Genomic DNA, 19,172 nt, shown 5'->3' with positions numbered 1-19,172 from the left:
CTGTCCCACGGGGCCCCGAGGTCCTGCAGTGGTGTCTGCGCCTCCCCGCCAGGGGACGGTACAGAAAGCAGCAGGGCCACAGTGGAGTCCTCAGCCCTCTACAGGAATCACTGCGGCATCACCTCTTGGGGACCCCCGCCCCTGCGTCAGCACCCTCAACCTGCCGTCTGCCACCCCGCCAGTGAGGCTGGCTTCCCCCATGGCGCCCACCCCACCGCGGCCAGCCACGCGCGTATGTGTGTCAGCGCCCCCCTTCCAACGGGGATGAAGCGCTGGGAGGACAGGGAACTTTGTCCCCTGCTAGTCCTACAGGGACACCAGGCACAGAGTAGGTGCTCAGTGTTTGTCAGAAGGACAAACAACGTGCAAACTGCGTGGGTTCGGAGGCTAAAAAAATTACACACCTTACTCTGATTTTTGATGAGGTGATCACACAAACAGGAATTAAAAGGTGAATTTTCCCCCCTTGCAGAGCAATGTGTCTGTCTTAGCGAAATTCCCAATATGTGTCCGTTTGGTGAGAGATGATCAATTTGGGCCCAGAACCACCTGGAGGCTGAGTGGCCCAAAAAATGCCACCAAACTAGCTCTCGTGGCCACGGGCAGTCACAGCGGGGACCATTTTTTTATTTCATGAAATGGTCTAATTTCTTTGTGTTCTCTTTATTCATGGGGCTTGAAAGCCTGCTGAGAGCAGAGCCGTGGAGAACTGAGAAGCGTTCGGAGGGGCTTCAGAGACGACACAGTTTGGGTAATCTCGTGACACCAGCGGGAAAGGGCTGTTTCCCCTGATGCGTCGCAGAAAGGGCTTGACTGGGGGTCCGGGGACCCGGGAGGCTGGGAAGTGTGGAACGAAGGGTGGGGTCTGCTCCCAGTAGACACACCCACACCTCGAGGGACGTGCGCCGGGCCTGGGCGAGAGGGCTGCTGACCGCTGAGTCAGTCCTGATTCTCCCAGCGTCACTGAGGCTCTCTGACTCTGCTCCTGTCCCCAGCTAGGGGGCGGGTCTTGAGACGTCAGGCTTTGCCTTGAGGATGTTCGGAAAACACAGCCTCATTTGACGCAAGGAACGATGAGGAGGAGGAGGAGGATGGGGGTGACAGCAAGTCCTACATACCAGGCCCCATCCTCAGACCCCACGTCAGCTTCCTCATTTATCATCACAGCCACCCCTTAAGGTGGGAACCGTGACCATCTGCATAGTGAGGGGAGGTGAGCTTGCCACTGTCACATGGACAACGGAACGCTGAGTTCTGCCGCCTGCCTTTCATCCAGCCTCTGGAAGGTCTCTGTGGGCACAGTGCCTGGCGCAAATACTCTAGAGAATTCCAACGAGGGTTATCTGGCAGCCGCCTTGGGCACATAGTTCTCCCCTGGTGCGCACCATCGGTGACGGCAATGTGAATTTATGTTAAGAGTTCAAGCAGTTTTGCCACCAGTTGTGGTGAAATTTCTCAGGAGGCCTACCCACAGCTGTGCCACTGTTTTTCTGGTAACCAATGGAAACCAAGAATTTCAATGACCCCAGGTTCTGGCACCTTCAGAAAACCAGCCCAGGCTGGGCTGCCGCTCACCGACCTCAGCGGGGGCCACCTGATCTCAGGGCCCGTCAACCCCAGGACAAGAGCCGAGAGTGTGGCCATCAGCTTCAAGGAAACTCCAGGAGGTCACGCAAGAGAAACCTGCTAGTTTAGCAAGAAACAATTTTTTCTGCTCAGAGGGAACAGGAGGAAACCGAGACCCTTCTATTAGGGCAATGGAAGAGTTTAGGGAACCGAGGAATCTGGATTTATGAAGCTCCTGGGGATGTCCCATGTTCATCCTCTAGCTACAAAAGTGACCAAGGTTATGAGTTTTGGGCAGAGGAATTCCCATTTCCTGATCTCACACTGCGCAAGGTGCAGGAAGTGGTCAGGCAGGACACGGGGCTGGACCACCCTAGGTTAACGACAGAGGCTGAAGGTCAGTGGGATCGCTGTGAACCAGATGAGGTCCCCTGAAAGGGTCCCTGGCCCTGCCTCGGAGAAGGTGCTGGGCTGTAAGAGGGGCAGGGAGGAGAGACCCTCATCTGTCAGCCCCATGTGTCTGCGGGAGCTCCTGGGAAGCTCTGTGGACGTGAACATGAGAAGGTATCCACCCCGTGTGAGAGGGCTGCTTGGGGTTAAAAATAGGAAACCCCACTCAATCAGACAAAAGGGGAACAAACACCTCGTAACTCTGGAGGGCGGGAGGGTCGGAGCAGAGGCTGGGACGGCCGGGAGTGATGGAGGGCCCGGCCCTGGCCTGGCCTGTGTGCGCCGCCTGCCCACCACGCTCTCACTGACCTTCGTAGAAGCCGTCCTCGTCCATGTCTCCATAGACGTAGAGGTACTTCCCCGCCGTGAGGGGCAGCTCGGCCTCCGGGTTCTCATTTGGCCCGTCGAAGGGGTTGTAACTAGAGAGAGAAACAAAACCCATTCAGTAATGCTCTGGATGGAAACCAACCCCAGCCCGTCCCTTGCAGAGCTCGGGGCCTCCTCCCTGCTGTTGCCAGGACATTTTGGACCCACGCGATGGTTCAGTGCTCGTGGATTGTCCATGTGCTAAAAACTCAGGCCATTGATAGCTCAACTCACACAGATTTCATGCTAAATGGTAGTTCTGGAAGCAAGCTGTACACTGAGTCCTTGTATCAGATGACATTTAAATGACTCCAAATTATATTTTTAAATAAATTTCCAAATCAGCAAGCAAATAAAAAAGTAATTAATCCTATAATCATTCAATATATGTTATTGATCACAGGTAGAATCATATGACATACACTCTTTAGTCACCTGCTTACTTTTTACACTTTGCAACATGACATGATTATCTTTCCCCTCGTGAAATATTCTATCATATCCTTTTTAATGGCTGTATAATACTCCACTGAAGAGATTAACATACTTTATTTAACCAATTTCCTATGTTGGGCATTGATATTTCTTCAAACTTTTGGCTGATATAATCAGTGCTGCATCCAATATCCTTATCAACATATGTGGCACACCTGCCCACTTTCTTCCTAAAGATAAGTCCCTAGGTAGTATATTTGTTTGGTCAAAGTCCTGCACATTTTAGAGGTCTTGGGTATGTACAGCCAAAATGTTCTAAAAACGGATGTACATTTTATCTTCCCCTCCCCACTAGGACTGTAAAATGCCCACTTCTCAAATCCTCAAAATATTGGAATTAACATTTTTTAAAGTCATGTCCAACTTGCAAATAAAACATGTGAGATGAATTTTTGATTTTCTAATTAAAGGGTCAATTAATTTAAAATAACAGGAAAGGACTCAACAAGAAAATAAAAGTGACATTAGTGATCGTGGGAGATGATCACGTAAACAAAAAGAACAAAGGGTGTCACTCAGCGTCCTGTCACACAAAGGGTGAAGCCGCAGCAGCCGCCCTGGGGGCCAGCAGCCCCATGAGGTACCAGCACTTTCCTCTGTGTGTTTTATTTGAACCCATTGACGCTCAGTGAGGAGAGCAGAGATGATACTATTCTCATTCCCAATTCTCATGGCCGACTGAAGTGCGATGACTTGTCCAAAGCCACAAGCTCATTAGGAGGTGTGGGTGGGAGCGGAACGAAGGCCTCCTGATTCTCACCCTGTGTGGGTTTAACCACAACACATCGCCCTGTCCCTCAGAGTCCAGAGGTCCAGGGACGTCATCCAACGCCCTGAGGGTTTTACTGAGTCAGTGACTGCTGGGGCATCTGCATCAGGATGGAAAGCAGACGGACATATGATGTGAAAGCCCAGCGGGTGGAGTGAAGCCAAACGTGGTTTCTGGCAGAGGGAATGGCACATGCAAAGGCCAGGAGGAAGGGAGCAGGGTCCCCTCAGGGAACTGAGCGGCCAGCTGCTGGAGAAGGACGCGTGAGGGTAGGAGCGCTGGGGGACGTGGGTCAGAGGGGCCAGATCAGTGTGGATTTAAACCTCCAGAGCTAATAGCTATCGGGAAGGAGTTGTCACCTACGGAGTGATGTGATCGCATTTGCGTTTTACAGAGGGGTCCCTTTGATGCTGTGTGGATGGGGTCTAGCTGGGCAGGGAGTGACCTTAGAGGAGATGGAAGGGGGGCTGCCTGGGTGTGAGGGCAGGGGAGCAGGGTCCCGGAGGACTCGAAGCTTTCTGGTCTCAGGAGGTGCAGATGTGGGTGCAATTACTGAGCAGGGGTTGGCGGGAGCGGGGCTGGATGCGGGGAGACGGGAGGCCCAGGGTCCAGTTCCAGGCGCCTATGCTGCCTAGGCTCAGAGAGGCTGTGGCTGCAGGTGGAGCCTGGAGTGGTCCATGTGCAGAAGAGGTCGCCCAAGGGGGGAGGATGGAGCAGGAAGACAGGGGACAGGGGCCCAGACTTCAGGAGGCCCGCACTTCACTCTCAGGAAGAGAAGTCTCAGCTGGAAGAGGCCAACGTGGGGAGGGAACCGTGGGCGCCGAGGGGAACCGTGCACCGAGGGGGTACATCCATCGGGGGTGGACGGATAAAATGCGGTCTCCCCGCAGTCCGCTGTGATCCGGCTATAGAAGGGGACAGAGCTGCAGCGGGTGAGCCTTGATGACACAATGCTAAGACAGGAAGGAAATGTCCAAAACGGGGAACCCACAGCGACTGGAAGATAAGTGGTTATTTGGGGTGGGGATGGAGGGGAGGGGCTGACACCTGAAAGGGACGGGGGTCTTGGTGAGCGGACAGGAATGTTCTCAACTTGACAGTGGCGAGGATGGCACGTACTGTGCGTTGCATCTAGAGACTGTCATACAGAGTGAAGTAAGTCAGAAAGAGGAAAACCAATACGGTGTAATAGCGCTTATATGCGGAATCTAGAAAAACGGTCCAGATGAACTTACTGGCAAAGCAGAAAGAGAGTCACAGACGTAGAGAACAAACTTACGTTGACCAAGGGGGGTCGGGGGGTGGGACGAACTGGGAGATTGGGATGGACATAGACACACTACATAAAATAGAGAACTAATAAGGACCTACTGTAGAGCGCAGGGAACTCTGCTCAATACTCTGTAATGGTCTATATGGGACAAGATTCTAAAAAAGAGTGGGTACATGTATATGTATAACAGATGCACTTTGCTGGGCAGCAGAAACTAACACAGCATTGCAAATCAACTGAACTCCAATTTAAAAAAATGGGGGGATTGTAAGGTATGTGACTGACCCCTCAGTAAAGCTGTTTAAAAGGAAGGGTGCGGGAGGCCTGGGTCGGGTGCCTGCCGGACTTCTGGAAAGGGGCCCCCTGGAGCCTCAGCGAGGCTCGTCCTGCTGTTGGGGGAGGGGAGACGGGGCTGAAGAGGAGGCAAGAGATGGGAAAGCAAAGGCCGCTCCACAGGCAGCTCCTAGAGCAGAGGTGGGAGGAGGGAATGGGGCCACGTGGAGCAGGGCTTCTCCTGTTTCGAGTCTGGGGAAACTTCGAAGCAGGGTGCTGAGTAAGGACGGTGTTTAGCTCTGGGGGGGAAACACCCCCAAACTCCCCTTGCCTTCGAGCCACTCCTCCAGGGATCCGCAGGGTGTTTAGGGAACTCAGATCCACACGATTCTGTCTGGGACTATTCTCTGCGCTGTTCACAATGTGGTTTGATTTGGCTGGGGGTGAGGTGGTAAACACACCGCCAGGAAAACACCAAGAACACCAGCAGAGAATGGAGATGGAGCTCAGCGAGCGCCCTGGCCGTGGCTGGTGCCCGCGGTGCCGGGTATACACCGGTTGACCGCTCAGGCTTTCTCTCTGCCTGCTTTCACGCTGGCTGAGGATCCAGCCTCTGGATGCCTCAGCTCTTGGGCACCTTCCCCAGAATAAGGTCTCGTCTCCCCGGGAGAGCGGGGGGAGGGCGTGCCCAGGGAGCAGGCGGCCACCGCAGCCTCGAGGGACCAGGCTCATCGCCGGGAAGGGCCCAGCTGGCGAGGGAAACAAGCCTGGAAGCCAGATGAGCGTCCCGGCCGCGGCCCCAACCGGCCGGCCCGGAGGGCTCTGCCCAAGAAGCTGTGCCAGCCCGGCTCCACACACACAGAGGAAGAACCGTCCTCCTGCCAGACATGGGGCGGGGCTGAGCCCGCCTGCTTGGGCCCCAGGACTGGCGTCCTCAAAGCTCTCTCCAGTGATATGGCGATGTCCCCATGGACCCTATGAAGGAGGCAGGCGGGGGCAGCCGGCATTCAGATCGGGGGGCCCCTCAGGGGCCGCTGGCATCCTCATCCAGGACGCCCCAGCCCAGCGCGGCTACTCCACGGGCTTCCATCATCTGGACGTCAGAAGTGGGTTTGCGCTGGTGAAATTAGTGGGTCGGCGGAAAATAATCCACTGATAGGCAGCATAGTTATTAGAAATGGTTCTCATTGGAGAAGGCAGAAGGCATTGGAGGTATGCAGACGGGCTAAAAGGAAGCTCACCCACCTCCTCCACGTGAACAGATTTTAAGGATCTAGTGAGGGAGGCATCCACCCTTGGTGACGGCTCCTGAGGTCTGATTCCTATACAGCTCTGTGCACAGTTCAGTCCCCTTACGGGGGCCTCTGGTTGCCCGTCGCCCACTAAGAGGGCAGTGGCGTCTGCCCCCAGAACACTGCCCTGCCTGCCCGGCCAACCCAGGAGGCAGAGGGTCACTGGAGCATCTGGAAACACAAGAGCCCAGGTCTTCACTGAACATAAAGTACAGGAGGTCTGACTGTTCAGCGTCTGCTTTTGGTGACTATCTGATTCATCCGTGTCTGCACAGCCAGCAAACTCTGGGCACTATAATGCCTGCTGCATTATAACCAGGCAGGGAAGCTGCAGAGAGCGACTAACCCTCGTCCATCTCAAGGTTTTCAGCGGTAACCACAGGAACCTGAGGGCCGTGCATGGCCAGACGGGCTCACGTTGGCGGGCACAGGCACCCAGGTCCTCCAACGAGAGCTCAGCTCCGCAGCTGCAACAGCTACGTGATGTGGCCCGGGCACCGGGCGGGCAGGGAAGATGCCGGAAAGGCACCACGCAGGGGGCTCCGGGCAAGGGGGCCCCTCTTTGCGTTTCAGCCTGCTGCCTGTCATGGAGTGAACTGTGTCCCCCGGAAGAGACATTCAGGTCCTGGCCCCTGGGGAGGTGAGCTTATTTGGAAATAGGGTCTTTGCAGGTGTGATCGAGTTAAGACGGGGTCATACTGGAGGAGGGTGGGCCCTAATCCAAGGACAGGGGTCCTTATAAGAAGAGGAGGGAACACCCAGAGACCCACAGGGAAGGAGAGCACGTGAAGACGGAAGCAGAGGTTGGAGCGGGGAGTCTACAGCTGAGGGATGTCAAGGATGCGGACAGCCAGCAGAAGCTGGTCCTCCCCACACCTTGATTTCCCACTTCTGCCTTCCGGAACGGGGAGAGAACGGATTTTTGCTGTTTTTAAGCCACCCAGTTGGTGACAGTTTTGAATGGCAGCCCTGGGAAACTAACACGCCATCCGAACTCTTTCTATCAGAACAGACAAACGCTTGCCGTCCTCCAAAGCCTGGCTGAACTGCCCGCTTTCTCTCGGCACCTGGGAAGGGTCCCCTCAGCTCACGGAGCGTTCCCACCCCCATCACCCCACCTGCCCAGAGGCTGCCCGCGCTTACGGACGCTCAGAGCATGTGGAGAGGACCATCGCTCTTACCTATAGCGGGCGACACACAAGTGGACCTTCCCCGAGTATCTCTGCTTGGCGGTACTGGAATTCCGTTCATTATCCATCTATTAAAGACACAGTGGATGTGCAGGTCATTGAAGCTGTAGGCTTCACATTTCATGCCGGAAACACGCAGGAGATCCCTTCCACGGTCCCCCTGGGCTTTTCAGCCTCAGAGGGTGGGACCCCCATGAGATGCTGCCACACCCGGGTTCTTGGTCTTGGGTGTGACCCAGAGATGGGGGCGGGGTCCCTCACTTCGGGCTTCTTGGTCACACAGAGGACATAAAGAACTTGTCTCCCCCAATACTGTATGATATCACTTCTATGTGGAATCTAAAAAATAACACAAATGAAGGTATACGCACTACAGAAATAGACTCACAGACATAGACAACAATTTTGTGGTTACCAAAATGGGGGAAGAGTTAGGAGTATGGGATTAGCAGATACAAACTACTTTATATAAAATAGATAAGCAACAGGATTTACTGTATAGCACAGGGAACTATAGCCATTGCCTTGTAATAACTTATAATGGAGTATATAATCTGCAAAAATACTGAATCACTATGCTGTACGCCTGACACTAACACAATATTGTAAATCAACTATACTTCAATAAAAATTAATTAATTAAAAGCTACTTTTAAAAAGACCTCATCTTCCCACACCCAGATTGGACTCAAGGTAAGGACCATTCCCCGACATAATTTAAGGCCTGAGACGTCACTGCCCCAGACCCAGGCTCCTTGGAGGACACATTTAGGTAATGCTTTGTGCCCTCAGCCCTCAAGGGCTCAGTGCAGGGAAGGGAGCGCTCACGCGTGGATGGTGCCCGGTGGTCCCCGGGAATCCTGATCAGAAAAAGTGACACGGGGGCTCCTTCCTCCCGATGGCCCTCCCCCTGCCCCGCTCCTCTCTGCTGCCCGAGTCTGCAGGGCACCAGAACGCTGCCTATAGGGGTTCCCTTACACCGGCTACGACTGTCTTGGGGTCGGGGGAGGGAGGAGAGGGCACCAGGCTGGAGGATGAGGAGAGGGCAGCAGGGGAGGGTGGGAGTGACCATGAACCCCGCCCATCCCCAGAGAAGAAGCCCCGGGACTCCTGTCCAGTCCCTCCTGACACTCCCTCACCCGGGGAGAGGGCTCTCCTGGGGGTCACACCACGTCACTCCCCGTCTCAAGGCCTTCAGTGGTTTCCCCCTGGACTTGGACCAAAAGTCAAGAGCTTCCCTGAGGCCTCAACTCACCTCCCCAGCTCCCAGCTTCTCTCCAGCCCCAGCGGGCTTCCCCTGGGCTCCTTCTCACAGATAAACAGACCACGAGTGGCCGAGAAGGGCCACCCTGCCCTCCACCTCGTCCCTCCGGGTCACCGGCCTGTTGGGTTCACGACACCCGCTGTTACCCGACTTCTAGGTGTTGACTTACTTATGGTCATTCAGCCCATGAGAGCAGGGACTCCCCTCCCCACCTGTCTGTAAACTGGGGCCTCACGTCCTGGCACATAGTAGGTGCTCAATGAACGGGGGTGAAGGCAAGAGAAAGGGGGCTGGGGAGAGAGGGGGAGGGCTGCCAACACCCAGAGCCCGCATCACGGCGCAGTGGGGCAGCTGCCTCAGCCAGGACAGGACTCACGTCTGATTCAAATCTGCATCTTGGGCCACCAGATCTTGACAGAAAGGCGGGCTTGACGGACAGAGGTTCTGGCTTGTCACCCGGGAGCGGGAGGGGCTGGATATATTCCCCAATCACAGCGCGGCTTCCAATGGAGCTTTCCTGACCTGGACACCAACATTGGAGCAATTTGAAAGAAGACACCAAGGAAATAATCAAAGTGCACTGGTCATTTGCCTTCCCTGTGGGTCTTTCCCTGTCTTTGGCATCAGTCTTGGGCTTTTATTTTGGGACCCACCCATCTCCCACTCTTAATCTACAGCCCCCACTCTGGGCTGTCCATCCGGCAGAGTCCACGCACGGCTACACCAATTGTTTGGTGGAGATGGTGGTGTTGCACGTGAGATGGGAAGGTCCAATCAGAGAGAACTTCGTGGGAGTCATGGGCAAAGAGGCTCTCCTTTTCTCTGGCTTAAAATGGAGAGGAGATGAGACTCAGTGATACTGCAGCCACATTGCCACCAGGAGGAGGAAAGTCCATCTGAGAATGGAGACTGCTCATAGAAGGAGGAGCTGGAAGACGGAGAGGGAGGAACTGGATCCGGGTGGCATGGCTGGAGCCCCTGAATCCAGCTGTACCTGAGGCTAAACCTAGGCTCTTCACCTACTCTATGCGATAAATAAATTCCTTTTTGCTCACACCAGTTTAAGCCGGCTTTGCTGTCACTTATGACTGAAAGAGACCTGACTTATACACAAAGTGGCCAGATGGCCAGGTTTATGGCTAAAAAATATTCTTGAGACTCACTAGGACCAAAGCAGATCTGCCCATCCTGTCCTCATGGGGCTGCTGAGCCCCATCCCAGTGACATGTGGCGGGGTGGGGAGAACTGAGCACCTTGACCAGTGCTGGCCCGGACTGTCAGATTAAGTCAGGCGTGTTTCTTTAGGATCAGATGTGAATTACAGAAGCAACCATTTCCCTTCCCCACGTTCTCACTGCCTGCTGGCCTGCGGATGTTCCTTTCTGGCTTTGTCTAGTCTCTGGCTGGCTGTGGCTCTCCCATCACAGGGACTGCTGCACTGAGGAAGATGACTCGCTGAGCCCAAATCAGGAAGAACATACAGGGTGAGAAGTGCTCCCACAAAGGCTGCGTAGAAGTCACCCCCAGAGAACGCCCGCTCCCCTAGCTGATTACGAGAACTGAGAACCTCGGGGGAACATCGCTGCAACAAAGAACTGATGCTGAAGCGGACCCGGGGTCCCTGCTAGGAGGCCATATCCCAGAGTGCAGTGGCCTGGCTCTGGTCACTGCCCAGGACCCCTAATGACCACAGCAGCCAGCGCTTGGCATACAGCAGGTGCAAAGTCAGTATTTACTGAATTAATCGACTCCCTCAGAAAGCCGGCGGAGGGTGTGGCCTGGCTGCAGGGTGCTTCAGTGCTGCAGGGGAGGTGTTTCACCCCGACACAGGACTCGCCCAGGCCAACGAACTGTGAGTGGAAGAGACGTGTCCTGCTTTGGGGCAGAAGCCTTTTTGAGCCAGTGTCTATGCTTCCTTTCCTTTGCAATGGAACATTCCAGATGGGAGAGGCTCAGCATGCCCGAGTGAAGACAGTGTGGAACCCATTCCCTGAGCCAACCTGAGATGGATGTGCAGTGCGATCGAGAACGATACTTGTGCTGTTTCAAGCCCCTGAGATCTGGGGATGTTTGTTACTGCAGCTGAACCTAGCCCATCCTGACTGATACACTGCTGCCGGGAATAGCAGGGGGTGACGCCACCAACAAGGTGAAATGAGTATAGTAGAGTCACCTCGTATTCACATTTTACTTAAACAAATCCAGTTGTCTAGAGAAAAATATTTTGTTGCATGTGGCATTTTACCTGCCCTTCTGCTCTCTGAGTGAATGTGAGATTAGAGACAAAATCATGCAGTGCCCTCAGCTGCACACCCCTTCATGCTCCGTGTGTTTCAAGATATGCATTTTCTGGAAAATATGGCCACTAAGGTCAAATCAATGACTTTATCCAGTGTTTCACCAAAACCCAGCTCCAATACTGGAAGGAAACTGGCTGTGTAGGAGCAGCCCTGGGAGATGACATGCCCCCTTCCTAGGAGATTTCTAGGGATGATTCTGTCCCTGTGTGATTTCTGCCTTGCTGGTTGCAGATGTGACTCCACTGCACAGAAGGCGAGTCCCTTAGGGGCTCACGATCAAGCAGTCCTTGTCTTCCTCAACCTTGGGCGGACGCAGCCTCAGGCAGGAGGCCCCCAGGGGATGCACAGCACACCTGCCAGGTCCTGCTCTGATCCTGCACTGGCCCTGCCTGCTCCTTCTGCGCTCCCCCCCCCCCCCGCCCCCGCCACCCTCCCCTCCTGCGTAAGGAGGAAAGGCCAGCCCAGCAGCGAGTTCCCTGTCACTCTCACCCTTAAAGGGGCCCCTGCCATCTGCCGTCAAAGAATGACTTTGAGGGGGACTTCAGGGTTGCACAAGGAAGCCCCCTAGCAGGCATTCCTCCCATGACCAAGTGATGCTGGCACACCAAGGATGCGGCAAGAATGATGCCAAGCGTGTCCGGCTTTGCCAGCAGGGGCCCCTCGTGGGCAAAGTAGCAGCTTATTAAATGAGCTGGTCTGTTATCATGATGGCTCTTCCAAATGGCTACACAGAAGCCTTGGTGCAAACCTATCCTTTTACCGGCATCTGAGACAGAGTCCTGTTTTGGTTTTGTTTGTTTTGTTCTTAGTCAGCATGCATTTTCCTCCGTCGTGAATTAGATCCTTTTTTCCAGATAATCTCAACACCGATTGAATCAGGTCAATCACTGCTCCCCTCCCCATCCCCACTGACCCGCGAGCTTGCCCTGGACTAACACATTCTCACGCTGTGCAGCAAGGAATTCACGCAGGGGGCCCCGGGCTGCTACTTTTAGAAGGGCCTGCTTGCAAGTTGGGCTGGGCTGTATCCGGGAACACAGCTTCTAAACTGTTCCTACACCAATAGCAAAGGCTCCCTAAGTGACAGGGGGGTTTCCCTGTAACTAGACTGTATGCACGGCCTGGTTTGTGCCGAGCGCCTGCCTTGCTCTGGGGGGTTCTGGGGTTCTGGTGTGTGCCAGGCAGAGGTGCCCACGTGACCAGCCCCCAGTGGACCCTGGATGCTGCATGTCTCCTGGGCGTCCCCGGGCCTCACCACCGCACGCGGGCGGCTGATCGTTCGGCTGCACGGTGGGCGCTCTGGGTGGTCCTTCCAGAGGAAGAAGGCACAGGCTGTCTGCACGTGGATCCCTCCGGACGCCCATCTCTGTGCGCCCACCGTGTGTCTGTCCTGTGTCACCGTAACAGTTCTGAGCCAGGAGGACAACGTTATGCTGAGTCCTGGGACTTACCGACCGTGCTCGGGACCTGGGGACCCTGAAAAACGTGCGTGGCCGAGATCACGTGAACCTCCAGCCCCAAACCGTCTCACCCAGTGGGAGCTGGAGAAACGGTCTTCATTTCTGGGAGGCAGCCTTCCCTGACCACCCCGTCTAAGTGGCCCTGGGTCGCTTGCTCTCTCGTCACCTGACCTCCCGCGTCTGTCCGAGTGGGAAGCTGCCTAGTCACTCGTCTGTCCCCTTGTGTCTTGTCTCTGTTCCCCCCACCCAGAGGGGCTCCACCCAGGGCCTGGTCACCTGCTCAGCATCGCGGCCTGGGGGGGTACCCTGTGCTCAGAACTTGTCTGTTGGGCGGGGGGTGTCCAGACCTCCCTCTCCCTCTGTCTTGTGTTTCACGGCCACTGAGCATTCTCCGAACGCGTGGGCAGGACGGGAAGGGAGCAGGAAGGCGGAATAAGCCAGGAAACCTTATTTACCAAGACACAGGCAGCATCACCTTGTTTTCAAAATAAAAAGCATCCAAAGAACTCATCCTATGTTCTGATAAGAACTAGGAGAACTCTGGAAATTCTCTCTCTTTTATGGAATTCCAAAGTGAATATCTGACACTCATCTCCAGTAAACTTTAAAAAATTGACTGTTTTACAGGAGGGTAAAACTGGGCCTGCGACCCGTTTAACCTTCAGTGGAGAGAAAGTTCCCTGACTGAGTAGGGTACTTTGTTGCCTACACTGGGAACCTTCCATGATGTTAAATTAAATGTCTCTGGGATCAAGACAAAATTCCCCTCTGCCACACAAATTCAAACGTCCCTGCTCCCCACCCCTGCATCCTAAACACAAAAGTGATGGGAAGGCATTGAAATTCACTGCTGTTAGTACGCTGCCTTTGTCAGAAGGGAAGTTCCAAATACATCACAATGTCAACAAGAGGTCACTGGATGAAAAGAGGGGAAACAAGGGAAGCTGAGAAGCCCACCTGGCAGATCCCAGTGTAGACCCCAGAGCCAGACCCTTGGGGCCGAGTCCCGGCTCACCGCCTGGCTGGATGACCCACTAAGCCCCTCCACCCGTGTTGTCTGTAGAACGGGGCTCAGAACGTGTGCGAAGCCACGCTGGTCGGCACCCGTCAAGGGCTTAGGACGAGGTCTGGTGCGTGGGGTGTATGTGGGAGACGCCGGCTGGCCTGTACCGCCCCAAGGCCTGCTAGGCTGGTCACCGCCCCGGGTGTGGTGAGATGCTCTGTCACACACCTCCGCCCGCACCCTCGCCAGCGCCCCTTCTCCATCCCGGCTGCCGTGCGAGGGAGGGAGGGAGGGAGGGAGGTCCAGGCACTTACCTTTGCCAATGGGGGGAGCCAGTCCGTTCATGAACCTCCGGAAGGGCTTGCCGGGGGACGAGGGGACATCCAGGGAGCTGCCTCCCAGCAGGTCGATCTCGCCCGCGTGCTGCCGGAGCTGATCCAGGTCCCGGGACAGCAGGCTGAACTGCTCACTCTGCGCGCGGCATTTCTCCTCCAGCTCCCGCACCCTGCACTGCGCGGCAGAGACCCGGACCCGCGGTCAGCAGGCGGCCTGGGCTGCTGGGGCCCCGCGAGTCTGTGCACGAGTGTGCGTGTGTGCGTGTGTGTGCACGCGTGTGCACAGGACTGCATGCCACATGTGCATGGGTGGGTGACAGTGCGTGTGCGTGTGTACTGTGTGCATGTGTGTTGCATGGGTGTGCACAGGACTGGGTGCCGTGTGTGCATGTGTGGGTGACAGTGCGTGTGCGTGTGTACTGTGTGCATGGGTGTTGCATGGGTGTGCACAGGACTGGGTGCCGTGTGTGCATGTGTGGGTGACAGTGCGTGTGCGTGTGTACTGTGTGCATGGGTGTTGCATGGGTGTGCACAGGACTGGGTGCCGTGCGTGCATGTGTGGGTGACAGTGCGTGTGCGTGTGTACTGTGTGTGTGTTGCACGGGTGTGCACAGGACTGCGTGCCACGTGTGCCTGTGTGAATGACAGTGTGTGTGTGCATGTGTGTAGCGGGAGGGCTGCCTCTTTCCTCCACGCGAGAGCGGTGTCTGAACAAACTAAGCTTCCCGTGCACCCTGGCCGTCGGCCAGGTTTCCTCTCAGGGCGAACGTGGGAAAGCACAGGAGCCAAGAAACCTTGCAAACACTCAGATCCCAGCCAACTGCGGATTGTTCTGGGCTCTGTGTACAGCCCGGGCACTTTGCGGTTGGCACGCCTCACTGTAGCTGCTGGAAATTTGGAGCGTGAGGCGGTGACACAGCCCAGCTTTGCGGACAGTCAGTTGCTAACCCCTGGATGCAGTTTTCTTGTAAGCTGCAGAACCCCAAAGCACCCCGCTTTGGCATTAAAGGGAATTGCTGTTTGCTGGATTGGCTTAGCAACATCGCTGCCGTTTGCAGACATCGGAGACATCTCGGGAGCACTAGGGAGCTGGGAGTGCCCCCTGGGCACACACGGCAGGGAAGGGTACCGCGGGCAGCTCCCCCCCATTAACCCCATCTTTGCCTGTTCTTGGTTCTCAGCGGGGCGGGTGTTATCCAGCCACTCTCCTCTCCCTGGGGAACCGTGGTGCACACTCCCTACACCTCCTCCCCTGGTGCCCTTTCTCCTGCTGTCAGAGCTCCTGCCCTGGGTCACTGGAAGAGGGGCACAGGGAGGGTCCGCTCTGCCCCCTCCCCTGCACGCTCCCTTCCTGGCACATTCTAGTAGCTCCCTGATTATTTCTCGTCTGCCTCCGTGACTACATCATTTATGCGCCAAGCTTGTGCTTTCTGGTTCCCTGAGACACCCGCAACGCGTTGCATAGCACTGGCACATCGCAGGTGCTCCGTAAATGTTTGCTGAAGCAGAGAAGAGGGGACCCCCTGATCTGCAGGCATCACGTTCCTAGAGGCAGCAGCTTGTGTCATCTGCATGGAGGTCCTGCCTTGTCTCCCTCCGTCAGTCTGTGATAAGTGGAAAATCCCATCTGCTGCATTATTAACCGTGGGCACCGTCTGGCTTCCTCCACTAAAATGTCAACTCCACGAGGGCAGGAATTTTTGTCTGCTTCTTTACCGCTGTGTCCCCAGCACTCGGACTAGATCTTGGTACCAAGTCGGGGCTTGAGAGATGTTTGGTTTCATGGAGGTGTGCACGCAGGGGTGCAGGACAGTGGTAGACTGATGCTCTCTTCCTCTTCCTCCTCTCCCCGTTCCCCCCCCAACCTTCCCTGTCCCTCCTCCACTGGTGTTAAGCTTTTCAGCTCCTTAGGCCAGAATGAAGTGCTGTTTATGTCTGAGATCATGGAATTCTAAAAATAGACCTAACAAATTCCAAACCAATAATTAATTTCTTCGATGCATTTAACAAAATCAGCAGGATTCTTCTCTTAAAAGGCTGAATGAGCTTGGCTACGACTGCCGTCACCACCGAGGAAGGCACAGAAGTGACGCCGGGCTTCCCTGGGCACAGGTGGGGACGTGGAGAGATCCGCCTCCCGCCCGGGCACCCCCCATCCGGGAGACGCAGCACCCGCCCAGGAGCAGCGGTGACCCCAGGATGGCGACACCAGATGCCTCAAGGCCAAGGGTTCTGGCTCTCCCTGCTCAGCCCTGAAGACTAAATGTTTGCTCCAGGGCTGAGCGACAGGTCCTCACGCAGGGAACAGTCGCCAACAACCCAGCCTCAGGCAAGAAGGGCATTAGAAGAGCCCTGAGCTCACCTGTTCATCCAGGTGTGCCACCAGGTGCCGTGGTGGTGTGTGTGGGAGGGTGTCAGGTGAATGTGGAAGAACACAAACGCCATTTAGATGGCCACGTCCTCATTGTAATGTGCACAAGAAAAATACAACTGGTAATCAGATCTTTCATGTCGCGTGTGTGTGAAAAGTGAACTAACTCAAAAAGCAGATAGATTTTTCATTGATGTAACATTCGTGAAATGACAAGACTAAAGCAATGGAGAGCTGATCAATGGTTGTCAGGGTCTGGGGTTGGGGGAAGGTCCGAGTACTAAGAATTAAGATGAGGGCGTGTCTTTGGGGGGGTGGAGCCATCTGTATTCCCGGTAGCGGTTCATGAATCTATACGTACCATCAAATTCCGCAGAATTGAACACCAAAGGAAGGGCAAAGAGTGACTCTCTGTAGTTTGGTTACTGATACTGTGCCTGCGTCAGCTTCCCGGTCTCAGCAGTGTACTCTGGTCACCTACGACGCTGTCCTTGGGGAGCTGGGTGGAGGTACACAGCGACCACCTGTGATATTTTTGTAACTTCTCGGGAATCTCAAAATTATTTCAAACTAGAGAGTTTTAGAAAGTGAACGGATTTAAAGAAAATACGAAATAATCATGGAGAAAATCTCAAAGGCGGTACATGAAAAGCTGGTGCTGTGGGAACATCAGATCAGGAGCCTTGAGCGTTAGGGCAGCCGAGGTCTCAGGAGCCCACACGGAGGTCGAGCATTGAGGCACCTGGAAACAGAGGCCCTGGGCAGGAGCTCTTGATTTGCTGGGGCCGGGGGCAGGGGCGGCACAGAGAGGAAGGAGGGCAGGCTGTGTACTCCCGGCAGGCCCTGCGGGACTCAGACAAAACCAGAGAGGAAGGTCGGGGCTCACGCAGGGGTGCTGAACTGCTGCACGTTTTGGGTGCTACAGTGAACTCCATCTCCTGGGTACCACTGCTGGCTGGCCAGGACCCCAGCTCTTGGACGGCCTCCTTCCAGGGAGCGTTTCTTTGTTCAGGGTCCCCTTCCCTGATGGGGACTGTGACAGGCGGTTTTCCCCGGCAGCTGGCACAGGACGTGCCTGTAGAAAGGGGGGGCTGGCTCTGATGTGAGTGATGAGGGGAGGGTCCTGGGAGCAGGTGGATTGGAGCCGACGTCAAACCATCTTTGTAAACTGAACATCCCCGGAGGTGGTGGGAGGTGCCCACGAGAGGAGGAGCGAGGCAAACCCCCAGGATCTTGGGGACACAGTGAACCAGGGTGTGTACATTCTGTCTAGAGAGGCGTCTACTTCTCAGCATCGGTCCAGACCCACCCTGGGCAAAACTTCCGGTTTTCAGGGAATCTTCGTTCTGATGTAAAATCTCTCAATCGTTAAACGTTGGAGGGTATTTCGAAGGCTTACAAACTGTCTGTCCTGACAAGGCTCACGGAGAGATGGACGTGGCCTGGGGGCAGCCGCTCTGTGATTCCACTTTACATGACAACGTGGATGGCAATCCCAGCATCTGGTCAGGTTGGGTTGGATGGCCCTGGTGGCCCCGTGCATGGGCTCCAGCTGCACCCACCTAAGTCCCAGACACACAGGATGATCCCCGCAGGGTCTGGAGCCAGGGGGCTCTGGGATCTGTAGTTTATTAATACGATCCTTCTGGATGGAGAGAATATGTCCCAGGGACTTGAACTTCATTCTGGGGCAATCGGTGTCGTAACTGAGAATCCCACCCCAGGGGAGGTCAATGCAGGTGCTGGGAAGGCTACACTCCAGAGGCCACTGCCCCGAAGCCATCCGCCACCTGCATCTCCATCCATGCCCAGGCACGCCCACCTAGTATGGTCGATATCAGAAAAATATTGGTAACCCTAACCCTAACCCTAGCCCTAGACATGATGAATGGAAGACATGGGCATTTGTTGGTGAAATTAAAGGTATTCAAAATATGGGATATCTTAGCGCTACCCCACCCTTGAATGAATAGTGCGTAAGACTAGTGTGTTATGGGGGATGGCGCCCAAGGCTTGGCCTCAAAGTGGTCTTGTGTCCAGATCCTGATTCGGAGGATTTCTGCTTTTGCCCGAGGCTACCAGAACCAGGGCCGGGGCCTCGGCTTCCATGGGGGCTGGTGGCGGAAGCTCCTAAGCGGGCAGAGAAGAGGGATGTGCCGCTTCGTGCCTTCTTGTCAACAAGCGTTTTGTAATACACGTCTGCACACGTGCGACAATTTGGTTTGAGACTTGCTTCCACTGTGACCCGGGAGTGAAGCTGTAGGGCTAAGCCTCTCCCACCTCCCATTTCTACCTCAAAGATTCTAAGAGTCCTGCGTGATCACACCTAATGCTTTGCCCCTCTCTCATCAATTCCTTGCTTTGTTTCTCCTCTGGGTATCCGAGGACACGGCTTCAAAACAGCAGGATGACGATTCCCAAAAGTCAGGCAGCTTCCAGATGCCTTTTCTCGCTAATTTCAGGGGGGAAACGGTCTGAACAACTAGGAGATGAGGCATAGGGACCCATTAAACCGGAAGAACGTCCCACAGGGGAGCGCTCCCTCTGGAAAGTTCACCCAGCTTCCCTGCTGTTTCCCTCTTCCAGGAAGGAAGCAGGTTTCCCTTCCAGAGCCTCCATGGACACCCTCTCCGGGCTGGGTGGCGACACTGGTGGGGCGGAACCACGCCCGCTTGAATTAACCAGGCTGCTTGAGTGTCCCCATCCCGGTGTGTCCCGGCCCCGCTTCTCCTCACCCTAACCCACCACCTGCGCATCAGGATCGG

At 55.2% G+C, this 19,172-nt stretch overlaps 1 protein-coding gene across 1 annotated transcript in view; it reads right to left on the bottom strand.

Annotated features, from left to right (window-relative positions):
* The window catches only part of RIMBP2 (RIMS binding protein 2), a 104,460-nt gene that overhangs the window by 38,240 nt on the left and 47,048 nt on the right, over positions 1–19,172 (bottom strand). Inside the window, exons 3-6 of the mRNA XM_036823586.1 lie at positions 14,016–14,211; positions 9,315–9,460; positions 7,666–7,742; positions 2,326–2,435 (exon numbers count right to left, since the gene is read on the bottom strand). Coding sequence (XP_036679481.1) covers positions 2,326–2,435; positions 7,666–7,742; positions 9,315–9,460; positions 14,016–14,211 — 529 coding nt within the window. The remainder of the gene's footprint in view (positions 1–2,325; positions 2,436–7,665; positions 7,743–9,314; positions 9,461–14,015; positions 14,212–19,172) is intronic.

Source organism: Balaenoptera musculus, chromosome 14 (genome assembly GCF_009873245.2).
Source record: "Balaenoptera musculus isolate JJ_BM4_2016_0621 chromosome 14, mBalMus1.pri.v3, whole genome shotgun sequence".
Taxonomy (NCBI): Eukaryota; Metazoa; Chordata; class Mammalia; order Artiodactyla; family Balaenopteridae; genus Balaenoptera; species Balaenoptera musculus.
This window is presented reverse-complemented; position numbering and strand designations above follow the sequence as displayed.